The sequence below is a fragment of the Pelodiscus sinensis genome, chromosome 8 (genome assembly GCF_052426305.1).
Source record: "Pelodiscus sinensis isolate ZL-2025 chromosome 8, ASM5242630v1, whole genome shotgun sequence".
Classification (NCBI taxonomy): domain Eukaryota; kingdom Metazoa; phylum Chordata; order Testudines; family Trionychidae; genus Pelodiscus; species Pelodiscus sinensis.
The window spans coordinates 40,796,411-40,818,089 of NC_143059.1; the positions used below are offsets into that span (position 1 = coordinate 40,796,411).

Genomic DNA, 21,679 nt, shown 5'->3' on the forward strand with positions numbered 1-21,679 from the left:
AACTACATGCAAATCTCCTCTTGCTGCCTCTGTTTCAGAGGCAGCAAGGGAGGGAGATGAGAGCCAACTCCCGCAAAGCCACCTGCCCGCCCCCCCCAGGGGCACTGTGGAGCTGCCTGCCCCACTTGCTGTGGGAGGCAAGGGGGCAGGTGGCTCCACAGAAGCCAGCACATGCGGAGAGCCGACTTTTAAGCTGGCTCCCCGCAAGTGTTAGTTTCCATGGATCCACCTCCCCCACGCCTCCCGGCCTCCCACAGAGGCAGCAGTGCGTGGGGAGAGGGCAGGCGGGAGTCTGTTTAAAAGTCTGATAGAGAGGCAGCAGCATGGCAATTGAGGGGGTATGCAGGAGACGGTACACATGGGAAGTGGCTTTCAAGCCGCCTGCCCCCCACACTGCTGCCTCTTTATCAGAGGCGGGGGGTGGGAGGAGGAGGGAACTGGTGCTCGTGGAGCGCCAGCTCCCCCTGAATATTGGTTCCCACCTCCTCTCCCCCCATGTGTAAAGCCGACATAGCTAGATTCCAGCGGTTAAACGTTTACACAAATAAACGATAGTTAACATCTCTATTGTTTACCACATTCTTAGAATTGATGAAGCATGGACTATGACTATAAGGAATTCAGTGTAATCAAACCCTGATTCTCAAAGTTTAAAAAGAAAACAGAAGCAGAAAAATAAGATTTTCAAAAATGCTAAGCACTTTTAGTTCCCATTGATTTCAAGTGGAGATGTAGGTGGCTCAACATTTTTAAAAATTAGGCCTTTAGACTCTGGTTGATCAGCTGTTCTTTGTTAAATGCTATGTTTAGGCTTTTTCTATTAACTAATTGAAAACCAAACATATATTCTTCATATTCATTTTATTAGCAATTATGAAATATTAACCTCTTACGATAACATTTCAAGATATATCAATTAAAATCTTAGTAGATATTAGAGAAACAGTAACTTTGACAAAATATATTTTGCATAAATTGAACTACATATTAGAGACAGAGACTCTTCAATTAGGAAAAACTTAAAATACAAGGAATAGTCTTGTAGCTCCTTAGAGACTAACAAAACATGTAGATGGTATCATGAGCTTTCCTGGGCACAATCCACTTCTTCAGATGAATCAAGTTATTAAAGGTCCACTTTCCATATAAATAGGGCGGGGGTGTGGGAAAGAGAAGGAAAAAGAAGGAAAAGAAAGAAAAAGTGGGGAAAGATATAGTCAATTAGAGTGTCCATGATACATGAAGCTGATAAGGAAGGTACTACCTGTTCTAAAGTACCCATTTTTTTATGACATTAGGATGTGGAATGTAGCGGGCCATTCAGCCAATGTCTTTATTCATACCTCTGTTATAGGAATCAAACTTGTGAATGAAGTTAAGTTCTAAGGCTTCCCTGTGGAGTTGGCTTGTGAAATTGGCCTGAAACATTACCCACACCAATAAACTTTATGAGTGACAATACAATATGACCTATATTGTATATGCTGAGGTACATCGAACCTCAAAATCTCCTCCCAAGCTGCAGTCTCACAGAGGCACCACAGTCCTCTTTGGAATTGTCAACAAAGTCAAGAGATTGTACTCTCTTGATAGCAGCAATGTAATGACAGAAAAACCCAATGCTGCACACTTTTAGCATGGCCAATCCTGCCATCTTCAAAAGACAACTGTGCTTATGGGACTGATGCTGTTGTTGTATCTTGTATGCTTAATGGAATTTTGAACCTGGGGCTGAGAAACAGATTCTCCTGGCTTACTAAATGCCAGACAGCAAAGGGAGAAATTTTGAAGACTGACTAGTTACAAATTAACATTTCCCCAGCCGACAGCCGTCCGAATGAAGCTCAACAAGAGACTTTCTCCCTCCAAATGGTGATCAGGAGTGATAAAGACCATCTCTTCATCATATGCACTCAAAAGAAGCTTCTATCTATTGAAGAACATGTGAGCATTTGGAAGTAGGAAAACACGATTCCAACTTAAGGTTTGTTTGAGAGAAAAAAGCACATGTTGGCTTGTACTCACACCACTCATCAATGGTGCTACACAAGGGGTTACAGTGTAAGAATAGGATTTGAAACTCCCAAAGCCTGTGCAGCACCAGGATATTAGGAAGAAAGAGAACTAGACAATGGACAGGTAGGGATCAGTATGTAGGGATTTAAGTTACAAGTATATCCTGTTTCTCTCACATGGAAAATCCCTAATGCATTGCTTTTTCTTTAGGGCATTTCACATTCCTTTAGGGCATCAGATAAACCCTAGATATGTTAACCTAATGTACAGTCACAATATGAAGACATTTGGGCCACTAGTCATGAGTAAAATTCAGGCACATAAGGTTCTAAGGTTGTTAAGCACCACCGAAGTAATGGCAGCTGATTTCATTAGATTTTTGCATAGTAAAATAGTTTATGCTACGATCAATGCACCAATAAAATTTTAGTCTTTTGACTCTGCATTTTTGTGCAAGACATTATTGTATTTATTTAGATTTTTTCCTATTTAGAAGCTACTGAAATCAGTTAATTTCAATAGACCTCTATATAATAAAAATTGTGTGCAGTAATATGCCTAATATTCCATATTAAATGATTCATAAGAAAAATAATATAAATTTGTCCAATGTAATAAAAATGTTTTAAAGGACACTAAAAGATGTTAAACATTAATGCCACATTTCCAATTTAGAGGTTGGTAAAATAGCACCTGAAATCCTGAGAAATTTGTTGCTCCTGAATTAAAAAACTTATTTTCCTGAAAGGAAAAAGAAACCCCACCCCCACACACATGGAACAGACAATTATTTGACAAATCATTTTGAATGCCCAGTATAACTTATTAATAAAGGAACATTTTTAGTAGCTACTGCATTTTAAAGGAGTTATATTAGCCATTTCACCACTATTTTCTTCAAAACTGTCCATGCATTTTAACTTTTTTAGCTATAGTTTAAGAAAAAAAGTATCTAAAATTGGTTTAAAAAAATCTATTTTGAGATGCTTCAAAAATATACAATACTTAAAATGGTTTACACTATTAAAATGAAACTGGAAAGCCAAGATGTAGATTCTTAAAATTATGTTCATAAACAGAACAAATACATATATATCAGCACTATTATATATCTCTATAATCAAGGTCTTCCTCTGACTGTTGTGTGAACAACCACAATCTAAAAGATTTTTAAAATCCAAATAATGACATTACCCTTTGTGAAGAGCAAAATGTGTTAACAGAAATGTGCTTAACTTGATTCATAAACAAAGTAAAACAATATAAGCCCTATCTTGCAAGATAGTGAATGCCCATAACTCAAACTGACTTCATTGGAAGATGCAGGTACCCAGATATTCAATACCTTGCACCATCAGGCCCTCAAACAGGGGTGGACAAATTTTGGCCTGTGGGCCGATTCGGTCTGCAAGCTTAGTTCCTGGTGGGATCCCACCTCCATGTTTACCTGTGCCTCTGCAGGTATCGGAGGATCACAGCTCTTCTTGGCCACAAATTGCCATTTACGGCCAATGCAAAAAACGGGGAGCTGCTTGCATTGGCTGCAAACAGTGATTCACAGCCAACCCGAGTTGCAATCCTCCAACACATGGGGAGGCACAGGTAAACATAGTGGCAGCAGCCCACCAAGGACTAATCCTGTGGGCTGACATTTTTTTTTTATTGCCCACCTCTGCCATAAAACATCTGGGACAACAAGAAATTTGTAGTTCAAAGAGAGAACAAAACCAGGTCTAATTGTTTTCCTTCTTTATATACACAATATTGTGAGAAAGTTTGAGAACAATGAATGTGAATGGTCCTGGAGACTGCCCACCTACCCAAGCACACAAAATCTCACAGTTTCGGACAAAGTAAAATTACTTTGCCAGTTTGCTAACGAATGCTTGTTTTAAAAAGGATGAAAGACAATTTATTGATTTCGTAGTTTTGGGAAAAATCTCTCAAGTTCTTTCTTATTCAAACCTTCACCATAAGTCTAATTTACTGTCTATGAGAGATAGCTAGTCAATCTTAAAACTGAAATTGTCAATTCAGATCTGCATATTTTCTATACTTAAGTAAATATTCATATATAATAAGACAACAAAAACTCTTTTCAGCAAAGCAGGCGACTAAATTATCTACATTGATTCCTAATAATTCATGGAGAATTTATGATTCAAATATTTTCAACATAGTTTTTTAAGAGAAAGAACCCTCCATAATACTTTGTATTGTTAAAACTCGATCACTGTTATATTTTCACTTTTTAAAGTTTCCTTAATTCCTTTCCCCGGAGTTTTGATCTTGATGTCAATAAAAGAAGCCTCAAGCCCACAGCATATATTCTAGGCAATTTTACAGGAATATGACTCATTTCTTCCAGAAGCATCTTAAAGTACTTTACAAGTATAACACCTATCAGAATCACTTTAAACCGCTGCAGAATAGAATGCAACAGTCATTTAACAATTTCTCTCATGAAAGTGATGGTACATGTGTAAATATCTGTGCATCAAGAACAGACTATATCCATTATTTTGTGTCAGTTTCTCTACACAGGGATGTATTATTGGGCTCTGAATATAAAAGATATTCCTCATTCAGAAAAGGAGAAGAAACAATGTAAATGGCTGAAAAACTATATAGGACAAAGCGTAAAGGTCTTAAAGTAAAAATTAAATCCCTCTTAAAACTCTATAGGACTGAGACCTACCAGTAGAAAGTAGATCACAGCCCATTTTGGGAAACCACTATGTACTCTACCAAACTTCTCTTCCTGCCCATACAACAGAAACTGGACTCTGTATTTTAATATTACTGTAGTAATGGCTATCAAAAAGTAGCCTTCAAACAATAAAGACAAGTGAGGAGTGCAGGGTACATATTGTATATTTTCCACTATGACCCTTTCTGTTCAGTGCTATTTGTGGAATGTCTAAATACCTTTCATTAGCTAAGGTAAACAAGAAATAGGAGGTTTTACAATAAAATGTTAATTAACATAATTTGAGACAAGAAATTGAAGCTTTTTCACCAAAAAATACTTTTTATAAAAAGTATTAAACAAAATTATTGAACAGTATTTCAAGTAATCTAAATAAATACAAATAAAAGATACTTTTTTGCATAGATTTAAGGAAAGTGCAACTACAACATAACATTTTGTACCATAAGAAATAGTCAATCCACAAAGGGACTATATTAACAATCATCTTCTGTCATCACTGAAATTGTAGCAACTAAAGAAGTAAATCAATGTGATGTGGTCTATTGGGAAAGTTACTTTAAATTAAAAGTTAACCTGTAACATTGTCAGTTAATCCACTACAAAAAGCTTTCAGATTGTAGTTAAGCCATTATAAACAACTTTAGCAAGAGAGCAGGGTTGATAACTGCCAACCAGAAAAACATCCAAAATAATTTGAAATAATTAAAGAGCATTTGTTTATATATCCAGCTGCCATTTTAGGCAGATTTTGGAGACTGCCATGTGTATCAGCCTTGCATGTGTGTAATACAGAAATTTGTTTTTTTGTTATTGTTTTATTTTGATGAATGAACCCTAACTGCTTTAGTGTCACTAAGATTAAAAATAAAAAACTTGAGTAGAGTCAAGAAAAAATAATTAGACTCTACTTCCCTGCTCTTATTCTATTCAGCTATGTCTGTAGTAAGTAAATGGAAACTATGAATTAGAATGGGAGACTTTTTGTCTCACTTTAGAGATGGGTAAGTACATATATACTCAATCGTAAGCCCATTCGTTCATAAGCAAACCCTCCCCAAGTTAAAAAAATTGTAAAAATTGTAATGACCCATTAATAAGCTGACTCTATATTGGTGTTTTGCAAACTTCCGGTTCCAGCTCATCAGCATAAGCCACTGGTATGTTGAGACATTTTGTTTACCTGGAGCATCTGCAGGAATGGAGCCTCTCAGCTCCCATTGTCTGCTGTTCACCATTCCCAGCCAATGAGAGCTATGGGAAGCAGTGCGGGCTAAGGGATGTGCTGGCTGCCACCTCCCACCACTCCCATTGACCCAGAACTGCGAACAGCAGCCAATGGGAGCAGAGGGGCTCTGTGCCTGCAGACACTCCAGGTACATAAAACATCCTGGCACAGCAGTGGTTTGCCTTGCTGGGCTAAGAACTGAATTTTGCTGATTTTCCTAAGTTAAAATAATTGGTAAAACACAATGACCCATTCATAAGCCGATCCCTGCTCTTTACTGCATTATTTTTACAAAAAACAATTAGTTTTATGATTGAGTATATGGTTACTATACAAGGCATTAAAAAAGGAGAATCAGGCCTCAAAATTTTAAGGAACAACAGTGATTTATGGGAAAAAAAATGAAAAACTTCTGTATACAGTTACTGCCTATTTAAGATAGCAACCAGGAAACTGAGGGACAGCAAGATCTGTGAAAATATACCACTGCCTTGCTCAGTGTGACACTGAATAACATATGCAGAACCAGCTAGTTAAAACATCTCCTATGTTGCTTGAAAGTCAACTGAGTCCTTTTCTTGGGGACAATTTGGTAATAAAGTTCAATAAATGAACTATTTTAAATAAATAGTTACTATAAAATATATGTTCCAAGCTTATGATGCTTATCTTAGTTTCTGTGATGAAATAGTGCCTGATATGCTAGATTTCATTCTCTTTAACTTTTTTTGAATTTTTTTGCCACTTACGAATGGCAGTTCCAGAGCTACTGGCTATTACACAAAGGGCACCACCCACCGTCCACCAAGTTGGTAGATGATTGAGGAAAAGTATCTGTAAGATAAAAGCAAACACAACATCCATTGTTTTCATGATGGCAACAGGACCAGCCTTCTCTATCTGTAATGCTTTTGTGAGAAATATCTGACCCCCCAACCCTAACAGTCCAATTAATATTAGGAGAACTCTATCTGTACCACAATATGGTAAAGTCCATTCATTTAATACAATCAATACTACAATACATTCAATTAAACCAATTACTGCATAATACCAAACAGACAAAAAATAATGCACAGATTTTCCCATCTTTCTTAATATAACAAAAGTTGAAGCTGATGATACTGCACTTGCAACAGCAGCTATTGTTCCTTTAAGATGATTTCTGTAGCTTCCTTCAATCCCTGTAACATTGGATCCAAATAGAAAAGGTGGTCTTGCAATAAGTACCACTCCAGTGATTGTAAAGAGGGTGAAAAGAAGATCCCAAAAGCTGTATTTCTCCTTGAGAAATATCCAGGCTAACAATGATGTAAAAACTGGACTGCTGAAAGTTATAACAGTGGCATCAGCTAGAGGCATTATTTGGAAAGCATAGTAGAGAAGAATCATTGCAGCAGAGCCAAGGAATCCTCGGAAGAAAAGAAAAACTCGTTTACCTTTTGGTCCCAAAAACCCTGTTCTGCAAATTAAAAAGAAAAGACAAAGATATAATCACACTGAGCATTCATAATCAAACATTTAATTACATTCAGATCCTCAGATGAAGGACTTTTAATCATGAAACTGTCAGAATATCATTGTGGCTCTCTGCAGAGGTTTTTTTTTGGTGGGGATTACAGTAATATTCAGAAGCCTCCATCAAAATCAAGATCCAGTCATGGTAGGCACTGTAGTATTGCTTGCAAAATAACTCCACAGAAAATATAATAGAGAAATCCAACTACTGGCTTTTATTTTTAAGGGTCTCAGAGTTTCAATGAGGTATTTTTGGAATAATCCTCTGCCCTAAAGCTGAGAGGCTCAACATTTCAGAGATGTCTGAAGCTCACTGTAATTAAGAAAAACAAAGCCATTTATTTAGCAAGAAGTTACAAATGTTTCTTGAGACATTTTGCTTCTCCAATTAAAGCCTGAATTAAAGTAGTACTTGCAGTCAGATTTATTTTCCCATTTAGTTAATGACAGCTGTGGACATAATATTACCTGCAGAATATTAGGTGACTTTTTGTTACCTAACAATATTTTGTATTTAGACAAAATACTTACTTATAGTATATTAAACCAGGAAGAACAAATGCCATTTGGAAAACACACCGAAATGCACTGATTTCCACTGAATGTACATCTTCAATTTTTTTAAGAAATAAAGAAGCCACTGAGAAAAGGAAGGCAGAAAATAGGGTATAAAACAGACCAAGTCCTGGGCAGGTGAATTTCTTTTTAATTCCTGCAACAAATAATAAGTTCTAGTTAGTAACTAATAGTCATTTAGCTCATGACAACAGCTTTCAGAGAGATAATCATGTTAGTGTGTTTCAGCAAAAACAAGGAGTCCAGTAGCACTTTAAAGACTAACAAACTTATTAGGGTATTAGAGCATAAGCTTTCATGAGCTACAACTCACTTCCTCAGATGTTGAAGAGAAAAAGAAAGGCAGGAAAAAAAAAGATACTGCAATGAGAGTGTGACATCAGTGCTAATTAAATCAGAATGCATGTGGTTCATCTCCAACAATGGTGAAGTAAGAGTACTTGAAAAAAAACTTAAAAAAGAATGAATGGTGTTGTAGCACCTTAGAAACTAACAACAAATATAGGTGGTATCATGAGCTTTCGTGGGTGCAACCCACTTTTTCAGATGAGAATAGCTGAATGGGAAATCTCCTATTGTAATGCGAGAACTAGGGATGTAATAGTGTAGTCAATGAACCGATAAGCAAAAGTTTATAGGTTAATGCTATAGACCCTTGTTTCTTAAACTGTGTTCCGCAAAACTCTGGTGTTCTGTGGAGAACTCACAGGTGTGCCGCGGTCGTTTGAAGAAAAAAAAACGGCTGCGAGACCTGCTGAGATGCAGCGGGTGGTGCGACAAGGTGAGCAAGTGGTGACGTGGCTGGAAATGAGGCGGGGCTACCTGCATTCCTCCTCCTGTGCTTCCGTGCGAAGGGCAGAAGAGGCGAGCAAGTGATGACGTGGCAGAAATGAGGCGGGGCTACCCGCGCCCGGCTTGCAACCACCTGGGAAAGCTCCGTGCCTTGGTTGCGCCCCTTGCAAGCGGGGAGGAGTGTTGCAGGGCCAGCAGTAGGGCCGGCTCTGATTGGCTGTATCTGCTGCTGCTCTAGGGATCCTGCCTGCCAGGGGAGAGAACTGTCCTAAAGCTACCACCCCCAACTGGGTCTTTGCACCACTGTCTTTAGCCCTTGCTTGTTACCCAGGACAGCTGAGGGGGAGGCCAGCACCTTCTACCCTTTTGCACAGACAAGGCCCTTCCCTTCAGTATTCTGTGTCAAAAATAGCCAGGGGCTAGAACTATTGAAGGACAAAACATTAAGCAGTAAGGAACCCCTGTGAATTGGGGGGCAGGGTAAGGCCCTTAGTGCCCCTAATGCTGGTGTGGCTGCTATGGCTGCTGTCAGTCAGCTACTTGACATTAAACCATGCTTGATAAGGTATTGAATTTATAATTTCCACCAATATGAGTAAACAGAGTAAATTACATTTCCCTATCAAAAAGGCAGAACTCTAGAAGGCTTCATAGGGCAGTGAGCGAATATTGTTGTTGTCAGTAAAAGTGTCATATGTTGTTCAAGGGGAAAGCTTCCCTCCGCCCCCAACAAAAAAAATCCTTGGTGTTCCTCAAAAAAAATTGTTTGGTGTTCCTCGGTCTTAAAAAGTTTAAGAAACACCGCTATAGACTACACGCATTTCCTTCCCCACCACCAATACATTTTTTAGCAGGCTAGCCAGCAGTCTGGCTCAGTCTGGGCTTGTGATGGGTCCGGACACCCCCGCCCCCAAGACAGGGACTGCTGCCACCTCCCGCTGGTGCCTCTTTATCAGAGGCAGCAGCACAGGATGACAGGCAGCCAGTCTGCGAGGGGAACAGGTTTTTAAACTCTAGCACAGAGTGTCAGGGTGCTCCTCAGGAGTGCGGCTGGAGTGTACTGGCTGCCAGCCCCGTCCCCGGGGACTACAGAATAGTCAACTAACCGATAAGAATTCATGAGGTTACTCGACTAGTCAATTAACCGATATTCAACATCCTTAGGAAGAACAACTTGTGTTTATAGACCTCTGGTTCAGGGTATCAAGTTTGCATATGAATTTCAGCTCAGAAGTTTCCTTCTGCAGTCTGTTTTTGAAGTTGTATTTGAAAATACTATATAATTGCCCAAATAATGTAGTTATATGGGGAGGCAGAAATAGGAAGGGGCAAGAAAGTCAAAAGGAAATAGAAAACTACCACATTCATTCACTTTAATTATGTCCCAAGTCATGTGTTACACCACTAGGGATGTAAACATGTACCTGTGTAGTGGTTACTGATAAGCCTGGGCCTTATCAGAGGCCGCAGGCAGGGGCAGGTACAGAGGGAGCAAGGGAATGGGTATGTAGTTAACAAGATTAACCGATAAGCCCAGGCTTATTGGTTAATCATATAGTTGACTAGATGTTAACATCCCTATTCTTGATTGTTTACTAGGCAACCTACGGTATCCTGCCACATCATTCTTTCTGCTCCATGAGTTCTGTAAGCCTCACTGCTTCCCCTATTATCTAAGAAGAGACATCTTTAATCACTGCTGTAGAGAATGGCTGTTCCATTTATTATCTTTCTGGGATGGTGTACATGTTAGGGTCACCATAAATTATTATGCTTTTTGGCATGCAAAACATTTCTTTTTTTTAAATTTCTAACATCAGAACATCAGATATTGTAACTTTGTGATTCTAACCTTCCTTTAATTAATGATTCAGTGAGTAGTGTTCATCTTGTTTTGAAGGCTTAGCGCAGGTCACCAGCAGTTCATCTCCACCCTTTTTCCCACTTTGTGAATCACTAGGAGATATATAAGGGGGCCAGGAAGAGGAAGAAACATATGTTTAAGGTGGTAGGGAGCCTCAAGACCAGGAAAGAAATAGAGTTTGGGATGAGTACCAGTACAGAAGGGAGGGTAGGCGGGAGTCACTTTCCCATGCAGCCGCCTCCCCCCCCCCCACCGCTATCTCCCACAAAAATAAATCTATTTGGACATCCCTAGTGTCCACCAAATAGCCCCTTATTTGTATTTTCTTAGATATGATCTATAGGAGGTGAAATTCAATACATAATTGCATTACACTCCACAAATCACATTTTGTCAGCTCAAGCGATCTATATTTTTATTAATATAAAAATATTTTGTTGTAATTTGAGAAGTTAATTGCATGAGTGGCCCAAAACTATGGGGCGCATCTCCTCTAAGTCCGCATGAAGGAAAGTTCAGGGGCATGGCAAAGCTCAACTGGCCAGCCATCGGGGGAGATGGGGAAGGGAGTGCCACTCAGCCCTGCTCTGCTACCTGCTGTAGCCCCAGCCTAGTCCCTGACTCCACTCCTAGCCCCAGCCACATCGCCCTACATCAGTCCCTGGCCATGGCTCCATTCTCAGCCCCCGCCCAGACCCTGTACTTAATGTCTGCAACCTTCCCCTACCCCAGGCTGTCTTTGTTCCTGACCCCAGCATATGTGAAAAGTTTGGCATTACACGGAACAAATTTCTTTCTCACCACTGCTCCAGGTTTGAGGCTTAGAAAATAAAACTGGTTGTGAAAGTGTACTGTCTTCTGCCAGGTCATGACACATTGAACCTTAAGGCATGGATGTCACCTTACTTCATTAAAATTCCAAAGACAAAATCTTTGTTTAAAAAACTAGGTAAGATTGCTAAATGACAAACAATTTAGTTCTAGATCACATCATCTAAAAAACCTAAGAACTTACAATCAAGGACATGAATCATTAAGTATAATATGAATTGTCTACAAAATAAACATTCATTATCCTTATCAAGTATAAAGCAACACATTTCATCATATCAACCCCCTTACATCTGTTCCAGGGATTTCTGGAGTTTTGGGGGTTTACCTCCTTAGTTGTAATGGAGACTAAAATGGAAAGATTTTTAATTAACACAATTTTAAATCTGGTTAAGTGGTCAGTTGTCATGGTCTTGTGAAACAGTCCTTGCATCTTTGCCAGTTCTATACAAATTGGAGCTTCATCCCAATTTGAATTCATACAATTCCCTCTTCTGGTTTCCCTGTAAGAACATCCCAAACTCTACTTCTGTCCTGGTCTTGAGATGCCCTGCTACCTTAAAAATATGTTTCTCCCTCTTCCTGGCCCCCTTACATATCTCCCAGGGTACATCTACACTACAACGTTAATTCGAACTAACTTAGTTCGAATTAGTTCATTCGAACTAAGCTAATTTGAACTAACGGATCTAGACTAAAAAACTAGTTCGAATTAGCGTTTTGCTAATTCGAACTAGCATGTCCACATTAAGTGGACCCTGAACCAGGCTTAAGGATGGCCGGAAGCAGTGCCGGCAGGACATCAGAGGAGGACTTAGAGCGTGGAGATGCTGTCTCAGGCTAGCCGAGGGCTGCGCTTAAAGGGTCCCGACCCCCACCCCGGACAGACAGTTCTCAGGGGTGCCCTGCTTGCAAAGCAGTCCTGGCTTGGAGTGCCCGGAGTACCCACACTGGGCACATCACAGCACTTGGCCATCAGACCGGCTGCACTTGCCGCAGGCTGCCATCTGGGGAGAGGGGGCAATCGGGGGGCTGCAGGAGAGGTTCCACCCCAAAAGCCCGCAGAGCCAGCCCAGTCCTCCCCATCGGGGGCACGTACCCTATTCCTCCCTCACCTCCTTCCACTTACCCTTCCCTAGCCCCTTTTCTTGATGTACAAAATAAAGGACAAATGTGTTAAAAAATGGAATCTGTCTTTATTGAACAAAACTGGGGGAGACTGGGAAAAGGAGGTGGGAGAGGGGAAGAGAGGGGCTGGGAGAGGGGAGGGCAACTAAAATGATCAGGGGTTGGGAACAGGTCCCATATGAAGAGAGGCTAAAGAGACTGGGACTTCTCAGCTTAGAAAAGAGGAACATAAGAACGGTCGTACTGGGTCAGACCAAAGGTCCATCTAGCCCAGTATCCTGTCTACCGACAGTGGCCAGCACCAGGTGCCCCAGAGAGGGTGGACCGAAGACAATGATCAAGCGATTTGTCTCCTGCCATCCCTCTCCAGCCTCTGACAAACAGAGGCCAAGGACACCATTTTATCCCCTGGCTAATAGCCTTTTATGGACCTAACCTCCATGAATTTATCCAGCTTCTCTTTAAACTCTATTATAGTCCTAGCCTTCACTGCCTCCTCTGGCAAGGAGTTCCACAGGTTGACAACACGCTGTGTGAAGAAGAACTTCCTTTTATTAGTTTTAAACCCGCTACCCATTAATTTCATTTGGTGTCCTCTAGTTCTTCTATTATGGGAACTAATAAATAACTTTTCTTTATCAGCCCTCTCCACACCACTCATGATGTTATAGACCTCTATCATATCCCCCCTCAGTCTCCTCTTTTCTAAACTGAAAAGTCCCAGTCTCTTTAACCTCTCCTCATATGGGACCCGTTCCAAACCCTTAATCATTTTAGTTGCCCTTTTCTGAACCCTTTCCAAGGCCAAAATATCTTTGAGACAAAGGGGGAACAGGATAGAGGTCTCTAAAAGCAGGAGTTGGGTGGAGAGGGTGCATACAGAAAAGTTCTTCATTAGTTCCCATAAAGAAGGACTAGAGGACACCAAATGAAAGGAATGGGTAGCAGGCTTCAAAGTAGTAACAGAAAGTTGTTCTTCACAAAGCAAAGAGTCAACCTGTGGAACTCCTTGCTGCAGGAGACTGTGAAGGCTAGAACTAGAACAGAGTTTAAAGGGAAGTGAGACCAAGTCATGGAGGTTGGGTCCATGGAGTGGTATTAGCCAGGGGGTAGGAGTGGTGTCCCTCCCCAAGGTTTGTGGAAAGCTGGAGAGGGATGGCACGAGACAAATGGCTTGGTCACTGTCTTCGGTCCATCCCCTCCAGGGTCCCTAGGGTTGGCAGCTGTCGTCAGACAGGCTACTGGGCTAGATGGACCTTTGGTCTGACCCAGGACGGCCATTGTAAGCTCAGGGCTCAGGGTCGGGGGCCTCAGTGGACCCCCTTGATTTTCATGCACACCTGCTCCTGGGTGGCCAGGCTGGCAGCTATCCTGCCCTAGACGGCCACTTTCCTGTGCCTAGTGAGGAGATCGTGGACGAGGTCCACAATGTCCGCACTAGCCCAGGCGGGTGCCCGCCTCTTGCAGTCCCGGGCAAGCTCCCGGGAGCAGCCAGCCTGGTCCCGGGAAGAGGGGGAGGGCTGGGGGGCATCAGGTGGGTGGCTTGATCCGTGCCAGGTGCAGGGTCTGCTGGCTGGGTGCTGGCAGGCTTGCACCTGGCACGGGCACCGTAGCCAGCCCGTGCCCCTTTAAGGGGTCCTGGGCCGGGAGGGGAGCAGACCAGTTTCCCTGGTGTTGGCCAGAGTGGCCACCAGGGAAACCTGGGGATGGCTAGCCTCCCACTAGTTCGAATTAAGGGGCTACACAGCCCTTAATTCGAACTAGTAAGTTCGAACTAGGCTTAATCCTCGTGGAATGAGGATTACCTAGTTCGAACTAAGCGCACCGTTAATTCGAATTAAATTCGAACTAACGGAGCGCTAGTGTAGCGCCTATGAAAGTTAGTTCGAACTAACGTCTGTTAGTTCGAACTAACTTTGTAGTGTAGACATACCCCCAGTGATTCACAAAGTGGAAAAAGGGTAGAGATGAACTGCTGGTGACTTGTGTTAAGCCTTCAAAACAAGATGAACACTACTCACTGAATCATTAATTAAAGGAAGGTTAGAATCACAAAGGTACAATATCTGATGTTAGAAATAAAAAAAAAAAAGATTTTGCATACCAAAAAGTATAATAATTTATGGTGACCCTAACTTGTACATCATCTCATAAAGATAATAAATGGAACAGCCATTCTCTACAGCAGTTAGCTGTGATTAAAGAGCTCTCCTCTTAGATAATAGGGGAAGCAGTGAGGCTTACAGAGCTCATGGAGCAGAAAGAATGATGTGGCAGGATTCCGTAGGTTGCCTAGTAAACAATCAAGAATAGAGATGTCAACGTCTAGTCAACTACATGATTAACAGATAAGCCTGGGCTTATTGGTTAATCTTGTTGACTACACTCCCATCTCCTTGCTGCCTCTGATACAGAGGCAGCAACAAGGGTAGAGAGGAGGGTGCCCATAAGGAGCTGCTTTAAGCAGGCTTCCTATGAGCACCAGATCCGCCTGCCCCCATGTCCTGTTTGTGCTGCTGCTTCTGATAGAGAGGCAGCAGCACCATGGAGGTTGATTGGGGCAGGTTGAAGCCAATATGTTCAGGAAGCCAGCTTTTAAGCATGCCAGCTTCCATGGACCCACCTGCTCCCCCCTTGCTGCCTCCTACAAAGGCAGCGAGGGGGGGCAAGCAGAAGCTGGTGCTGGGGAGAGCTGCCTTAAAAGCCGGTTCCCTCCAGCACCAGGTCCGCAGTGCTGCCTGCTCCCCACCCTATAAGCCCTAAAATACAACTGGATTTGCTTCAATCCCACAGAGACAAACGCCTATAAGATCTTTATCAGGCATTCTTAAAACTTAAATATCCATCTGGGGAACTGAGAAAACAGATTGACAGAGCCAGACAGGTACCCAGGAGTCAACTACTTCAAGACAGACCTAACAAAGAAAACATCAGAACACTACTCGTCATCACCACAGCCCCCAGCTTAAATCCCTCCAGTGTGTCATTGACAATCTACAGCCTATACTGGAAAACTATCCCTCGGTCTGATAGGCCTTGGGAGACAGGCCAATCCTCGCCTACAGACAACCCTCCCAACCTGAAGCAAATCCCTTCCAGCAGCCACACATCACACCTCAGATACACTCACTCAGGAACCTACCCCTGCCCAAACCCCATTGCCAACTCTGTCCACATATCTATATAAGCGACATTATCACAGGACCTAATCACATAAGCCATATCATCAGGGGCTCATGCAATTGCACAACCTAATGTGATATATGCCATCAAGTGCCATGTATATTGGCCAAACTGGAGTCTCTACGACAAAGGATAAATTAACACAAATCAGATACCAGAAATGGTAACTCACATAAACCTGTAGGGGAACATTTTAACCTGTCTGGTCACTCAATCATGAATTTAAAAATAGCCAGGGCTCGACAAATAATGTAATCTACTCGCCCGTGGCAAGTACATTACAACCTGGAAGAGCCAGTGCAAAGCAATCTGCAGATGCGCAGAACGATCTGCGCATGCACAGAATGGTGCGAAACTGTGCGGCTGGCAAGCTGGGCTCGCCGCTGCATGGCGAGCCTTTAAAATAGCTATTCTTCTGCAAAGGAATTTCACCCCTCCCCCCAATTACAGAGAGAGACTGCAGAACTGGAATTCCTCTACAAGTTTGACACTGTTAGCCTGGACTTGACCAAAGACATGAACTAGTTGGTACATTACAAAGCCAATTTGCCCTGCCTTTAACGTCTGCATTTTTACAACCAAAGTTATGAATGGGACACATACATCCTACTTAATTAATAAAGTTTATTCACAATCCATTGTGACCTTCCTTGGTATAATGACTCTCAAGGTTAAGAAACTGCTCTATACATTCTAGATTCCAGACTGGCCTAATGTATGACATTGGGTCCAACTTTAATAGTATTAAGACCGACATTAAAATAGGGTTAAAAATGGAGTGAGATAGAGGGACCAAAGAAGGTAAATGATTCCCTAAATGATCATTTTAAAATTCAAAATCTCAAGCCGCAGAGTGGAAATGAATAACATTTCCAGTTGATTGCAGTATTTGTTTTAGCTCTAGTAGCTCATAAGAAAGCAAACCTTAAAACTGCCACTTATCCCTCAAAAGCCATGCTTTTCTGGCACAAGACCAGGATTTTTAGCAATTGAAAACTGGTATAATTTTAATCCATGAATAATTGCCCCCATTGTTCAAGTTCTTTCTCTCTCATACATACAAATTTGCTGCAAAATAATTGTCTGAGATATGAAAATAAAAAGAGACCCATAGGGACCTACAGTGACCTGAAAGAGGAAATCCAAACCCATGCTCCTTCAGGGAGGGAAGCACAAAATCATAGTATCAGATTATTTCCTTTTTGATTACACAAAAAGTAGAAACCAACCAAAATAATGGAAACCTTGAAGTGGCTAGCCAGTAAAATTAAAACAAAAGCAAGAGGCTCCTACATTCAGTATAAACTTATGATTTGAAGAAAAGAAAAAAAGAAATTCTGGGAACTCTTAGCCTTAGTGACCTATCCAGCATAATATGCATGTTTGAAAAATGAGCTCCATCATGACCAAACACTGGACACAGTCAGAAAAATAAAAAGATATCTGAACAATAGAATTGAAAACAGTGGTATCTCAAAGAAAGCACTTTGGAAATAGAGTAGTGCTTCTCAATACACTACTAAAAATAAAATTAAATAAGACCCCCCTTCCCTCCTACCCCATTGCCCACATGAGAATTAAAATTGCCCAACTTAATTTTCTTCCAAAGTAAATAACAACAAGAAAATAAGGTAATGCAACATTCCTATTAAACTTAACAGGAGCTTGCATGCATTAACCTCTACCACTGTCACACCCAACCACTCTAACACATAGGCTTTCAGTTAAAAAAATATCATTGGCTAGCAGCTTTAAAAGCTCTGAGAATTAGGCAAAGTATGCTTTAAATCAGAGCTACTCAACACATGTTTGTTTGCGGTCCATGGTGTTGTTTGGGTTTACGCGGGGCTCAACACACGACTCACGGGTGGGATCCTTTGAACATGGCCTCCACTGGGAACACATTTTCCAATGGCAAGGCGTCTCCCAGGCATGGTGAGCACTGAAAGACGCGAGCAGACGCGCTGGCTGGAACAGACAGGTACACGGTGTCAGTGTTTTTAGCTTGGTGCAGGGAGCAGGTGCAGGGAGCTCCAAAGCACTGTGGGAAGTGCTTTGAATTCATGCTAGGGATGTTAAGGACTAGTCTACTATCCAATAAACAAACTCTTATCTAATAGTCAACAGAATAGTTTACTAGTTGCTTCCCCCCGCTTACTGCCTCTCTTAGATAGAGGCAGCGGGGAAGGGTGGGAAGCAGAGCTCAGTGCAATGCTGCCCCTTTGAAACACCACCGTGGCGTTTCAAAGCGGCAGAGCCATGTAGAGCCTGGGGTCTGGTGGGGAGTTCCCTGCTGATCCCAGGCTCCGTGTGGCACTGCCCCTTTGAAATGCTGCTATGGCCTTTCAAAAAGGCAGCGCCACCCTACTGACTAATAGACTAGTCGATGCAAAAATGCATCACTTACTCAATTAGTCAATTACACGATACTTAACATTCTTAATTCATGCCCGTCAGTGTGAAAGAAGCTATTTGCACGTATATTTGCATGCATATGCAACCACATTAAAGTTGTGGCCCTTGGCATGTGCTGCGAGTATCACTGTGGCTCCTGGAGCTCCCAAAGTTGAGTAGCCCTGCTTTAAATGATATCTGAGCTTTCTATACTGGATGTATAAAGATTTAAACAAAACAGGTGTTACAGCAGTTTCTTAGTTTCCCTGGTTCTGTTCCCTAACTAGCTCCCCTTCCTAATCTCTCAAACAATCTCCATCTCTTAATTTAAGCTCTAGACATGTACCTCCTGCCCCATTCAGATTTCTTCTTGTATACTCTGAGCATTTACATTTAATATGTCTACATTTCATATGTGTAATTGTTATACTTGCAAAATATGTACAAATAAAAATGTATGCTTAGTTTACAAATCAAAATTGTTAAGAGGTAGCAAAACAAGGTAAAGGACATTGACCAAGGATGCTCTCCAATATTGGAAGGCTGGGAAGGACCGAAGGCTCAGAAGACAGAAGTTATTTGGCAGACATCAAGAAAGCTGCAGGATTAACTTTGTGTCTCTCTGTGGACTTCCCAAATTTGAGGAGACAAATTCGGGACATGGAAACTTGCTTATAGTACAACTCAACCAGTGATGCACTCATCTATAGTACACGTATGCTTTAAGTACAGCATCTGCGTAAGGCTTTGCAGCATCATGACTAGTGCCCCATCTTTTTTTTGCAATTGCAAAATAAAATGAAAAATTATGTATAAAACTAAATAAAATAAATTTTTTCCCATATTAGTAAATAGCTCCTGCCTAACAGGGTTGAGCCCAGCTCCATGCACTGGGCCTGGGATTGTAGCACCATTCAGGTTTGGCAAGCTGCCCTTTGGTTATTGTGATGGGAGGCAAAGAATTGAGTGGCATTGTGACCCCATCAGCCAGTTGCAGGGCTTGGAGTGAGAAATAGGTTGAATCTGCAGAGCAGGGTGTGTGTGGGATCTCCCATGTCACCCCCCAGGAAACAGAACCTGACGCACACATGTGAATAAAATGAAATATTGCAAAAATCCAAGAAAAACAAAACAAAACTGTGGGGTTTTAATAGAAAAATTGAAAATGGTCTCAGACTATCAGAGAAAATAAAGGGAAGTAAAATATCTGTATTATCAATGAAGCCTCAGTAAGAATGTAGACTTTCTCTTATACTTCATTATATGAAGTATAACCAAAGTATGGTTCAGAAAATATTGCTCACTTGGCCAAAGTTCATTATCTGTTATCTCTAAGTCATATTAATTTACTCAGCATTTAAAACTGGGACACAAAGTTTACAATCCAAGGACAAATGTCCTCTGCACTATTTTCCCCCATAAAATAAATTCTATGGAGGCTAAACTCAGTACTTGGTAGCAGAAAAGCAAAGACTTTGATGTACGGGGTGAGGCAAGTTCAGTCTTGTTAAATGAGCACCAATCTAGGAACCAGGAACTCCAGGACTCTGTGGCCTTGGGCAGGAGATCACTTTTCCAGTATGCAAAATGGATAGTGAAATTTCTGTACCTCTTCAGAATGGTGTGGAGTCTTGTTGGAAGATCTCAAAGCCCTTTGAACTCATGAAGTTATATAGTGCTTAGGCTACTGAGTCAAGGCAATCTGACTTCCCTATACTCAGGGCCTTCCTTACCCCTACACAGACTATGCAGCTATGTAGGGCACTAGAAAATGTGGGGAACTATTGGGTCTTAATGTCTACCCTCCTCTTCCTATTTGTGGCTCTGCTTCCTCCAGAGAGGCTCTAGGTAAATTGAAACTGAAAACTTATTAGCAGAACATCAAACACTTGAAAGAGACATTCAAGTGGTCATGAAGCCATTTAACAGGCATTTGGCAACACTGGGTATATACTGTGGACAGGACCTTAGTTTAAAATTTGCTTTAAATTTATTTCATAAGTGTGTTGCTCAAGATAATAAAATCACACATCTCTAAAAATTGTCATTCCCCTCGCTGCTGTCCCGCATTGGGGTACCAGTTTAACAGCACTGCAAAGGGCCCCATAAACCCTACCGACTTCTCTGCCTCTACTCGTACCTTCAACGAATGACCCCAGGCAATGGGCCAAAACAAAAGAGCATGAAGGCAACAGGAGACAAGAGGACAAAATGCCCCTGAGCGGGTAGCCATGTGTCCCGATTGTGATGGGAGTTGTGGGTGCCCAGAGCCGCTCACAGCCGACGCTGGGCCGCTTCCAGCGCGCCCGGAGCCGAGTTCGACGCGGGGGAGCGAAGGGCTCGCTGTGCCCGAGCCCACGCGGACACGGCAGGCAGCGGCCTGGCTGCCCCATAGCAACCCGCGCAGTCCCTGCGCGCCCGGCTGCTGGGCGCCCTTGGGGAGCGGCCCGAGGAGCACAGCTTGCGCCCTGCCACCGTGTCGGCTGTGCCCGGTGCCCGCTCCCTGTGCCTGGCACCGTCCCCCGCCGGCCGGGCTTCCCTCCTCACCGGGTCTGCTCCGTGCCCACGGGAGCCTGCAACGCGGCAGGGATGAGCCTGAGCAGCAGCCCCCACAACCGCCTCCGCGTTCCTGGGCGCCCGCCGCCTCCATGTGGCACTGGCGGTGCTGCCCCGCGCCCGCATCCTCCTCCTCCTCCTCGCTCCGCGGCGGCGCCGGCTCCAGTCCTCCCACGGGGGGAGCAGCCGCGCCGCCGCTGCCCGGGTGCCGCACCATGGAGCTGCCTGGGAGCCCCCCCGCTGGCTCCGATCGTTGCTGCCAGCCTACCGGCCGGCTCACACTCGGCTTCCTGCGCATGCGGTGGCCCCCCATAGCTCCGCCCCCTGGGCTGGGCTTGGCTGCAACCTGCAGGAGAGGGCTTTGCCGCCCGGTCATGCTAGGTGCCCAACCTAGCTCAGAAACACTGCTGGGCTCCCTCCCCCTCACTCCCTAATCTCCGCCTTTCCTCAGCCCGGGGACGACTGCTCCTCCCGGGGAGCCCTCTGCAGCTGTCCCTGGGGTGTCCTAGGGGAGAGGGCTGCGTGGCAGAGGTGCCGCTAGCCGCTGTTAAAGTGGATTGGGACTGGAGTGGGAGCTTGCTTCTCCCCAGCCGAAGAAGGGAGGGAGCTGCTGCCACCATGGTTGACTCAGAGGAGGCAGGACTGCGCTTCCCCAGCTCTCCCTTCAGGTCATCCTGATGTACTGCTGCTGGTTTGATCAGCACATGTGGGCTTATTTTAGCTGCATCTGTGATGCTGACTGGCAGAGGTCATAGTTGGCTGCTAGTATGATCACTTTCATTTCGAGGACATAAAGCCAATATGGTATGAAAAATAGGGTACATCTTATTTTGATGGTCCTGCATGAGGCACAGAGCAGATCCTTTCCATAATTATTGCTTTA

The 21,679-nt window shown here is 42.9% G+C and overlaps 1 protein-coding gene across 1 annotated transcript; it reads right to left on the minus strand.

Annotated features, from left to right (window-relative positions):
- Nucleotides 1-850: 850 nt before the first annotated feature.
- On the minus strand, nt 851-21,111 carry SLC35G1 (solute carrier family 35 member G1). The gene is made up of 3 exons (XM_075935145.2): nt 20,788-21,111; nt 8,004-8,184; nt 851-7,416 (listed from the first exon to the last, which is right to left on the minus strand). Exons 1-3 carry the CDS (start codon nt 21,107-21,109, stop codon nt 6,657-6,659), a joined length of 1,263 nt encoding a protein of 420 aa, XP_075791260.2. The 5' UTR covers nt 21,110-21,111; the 3' UTR covers nt 851-6,656.
- Nucleotides 21,112-21,679: the final 568 nt, after the last annotated feature.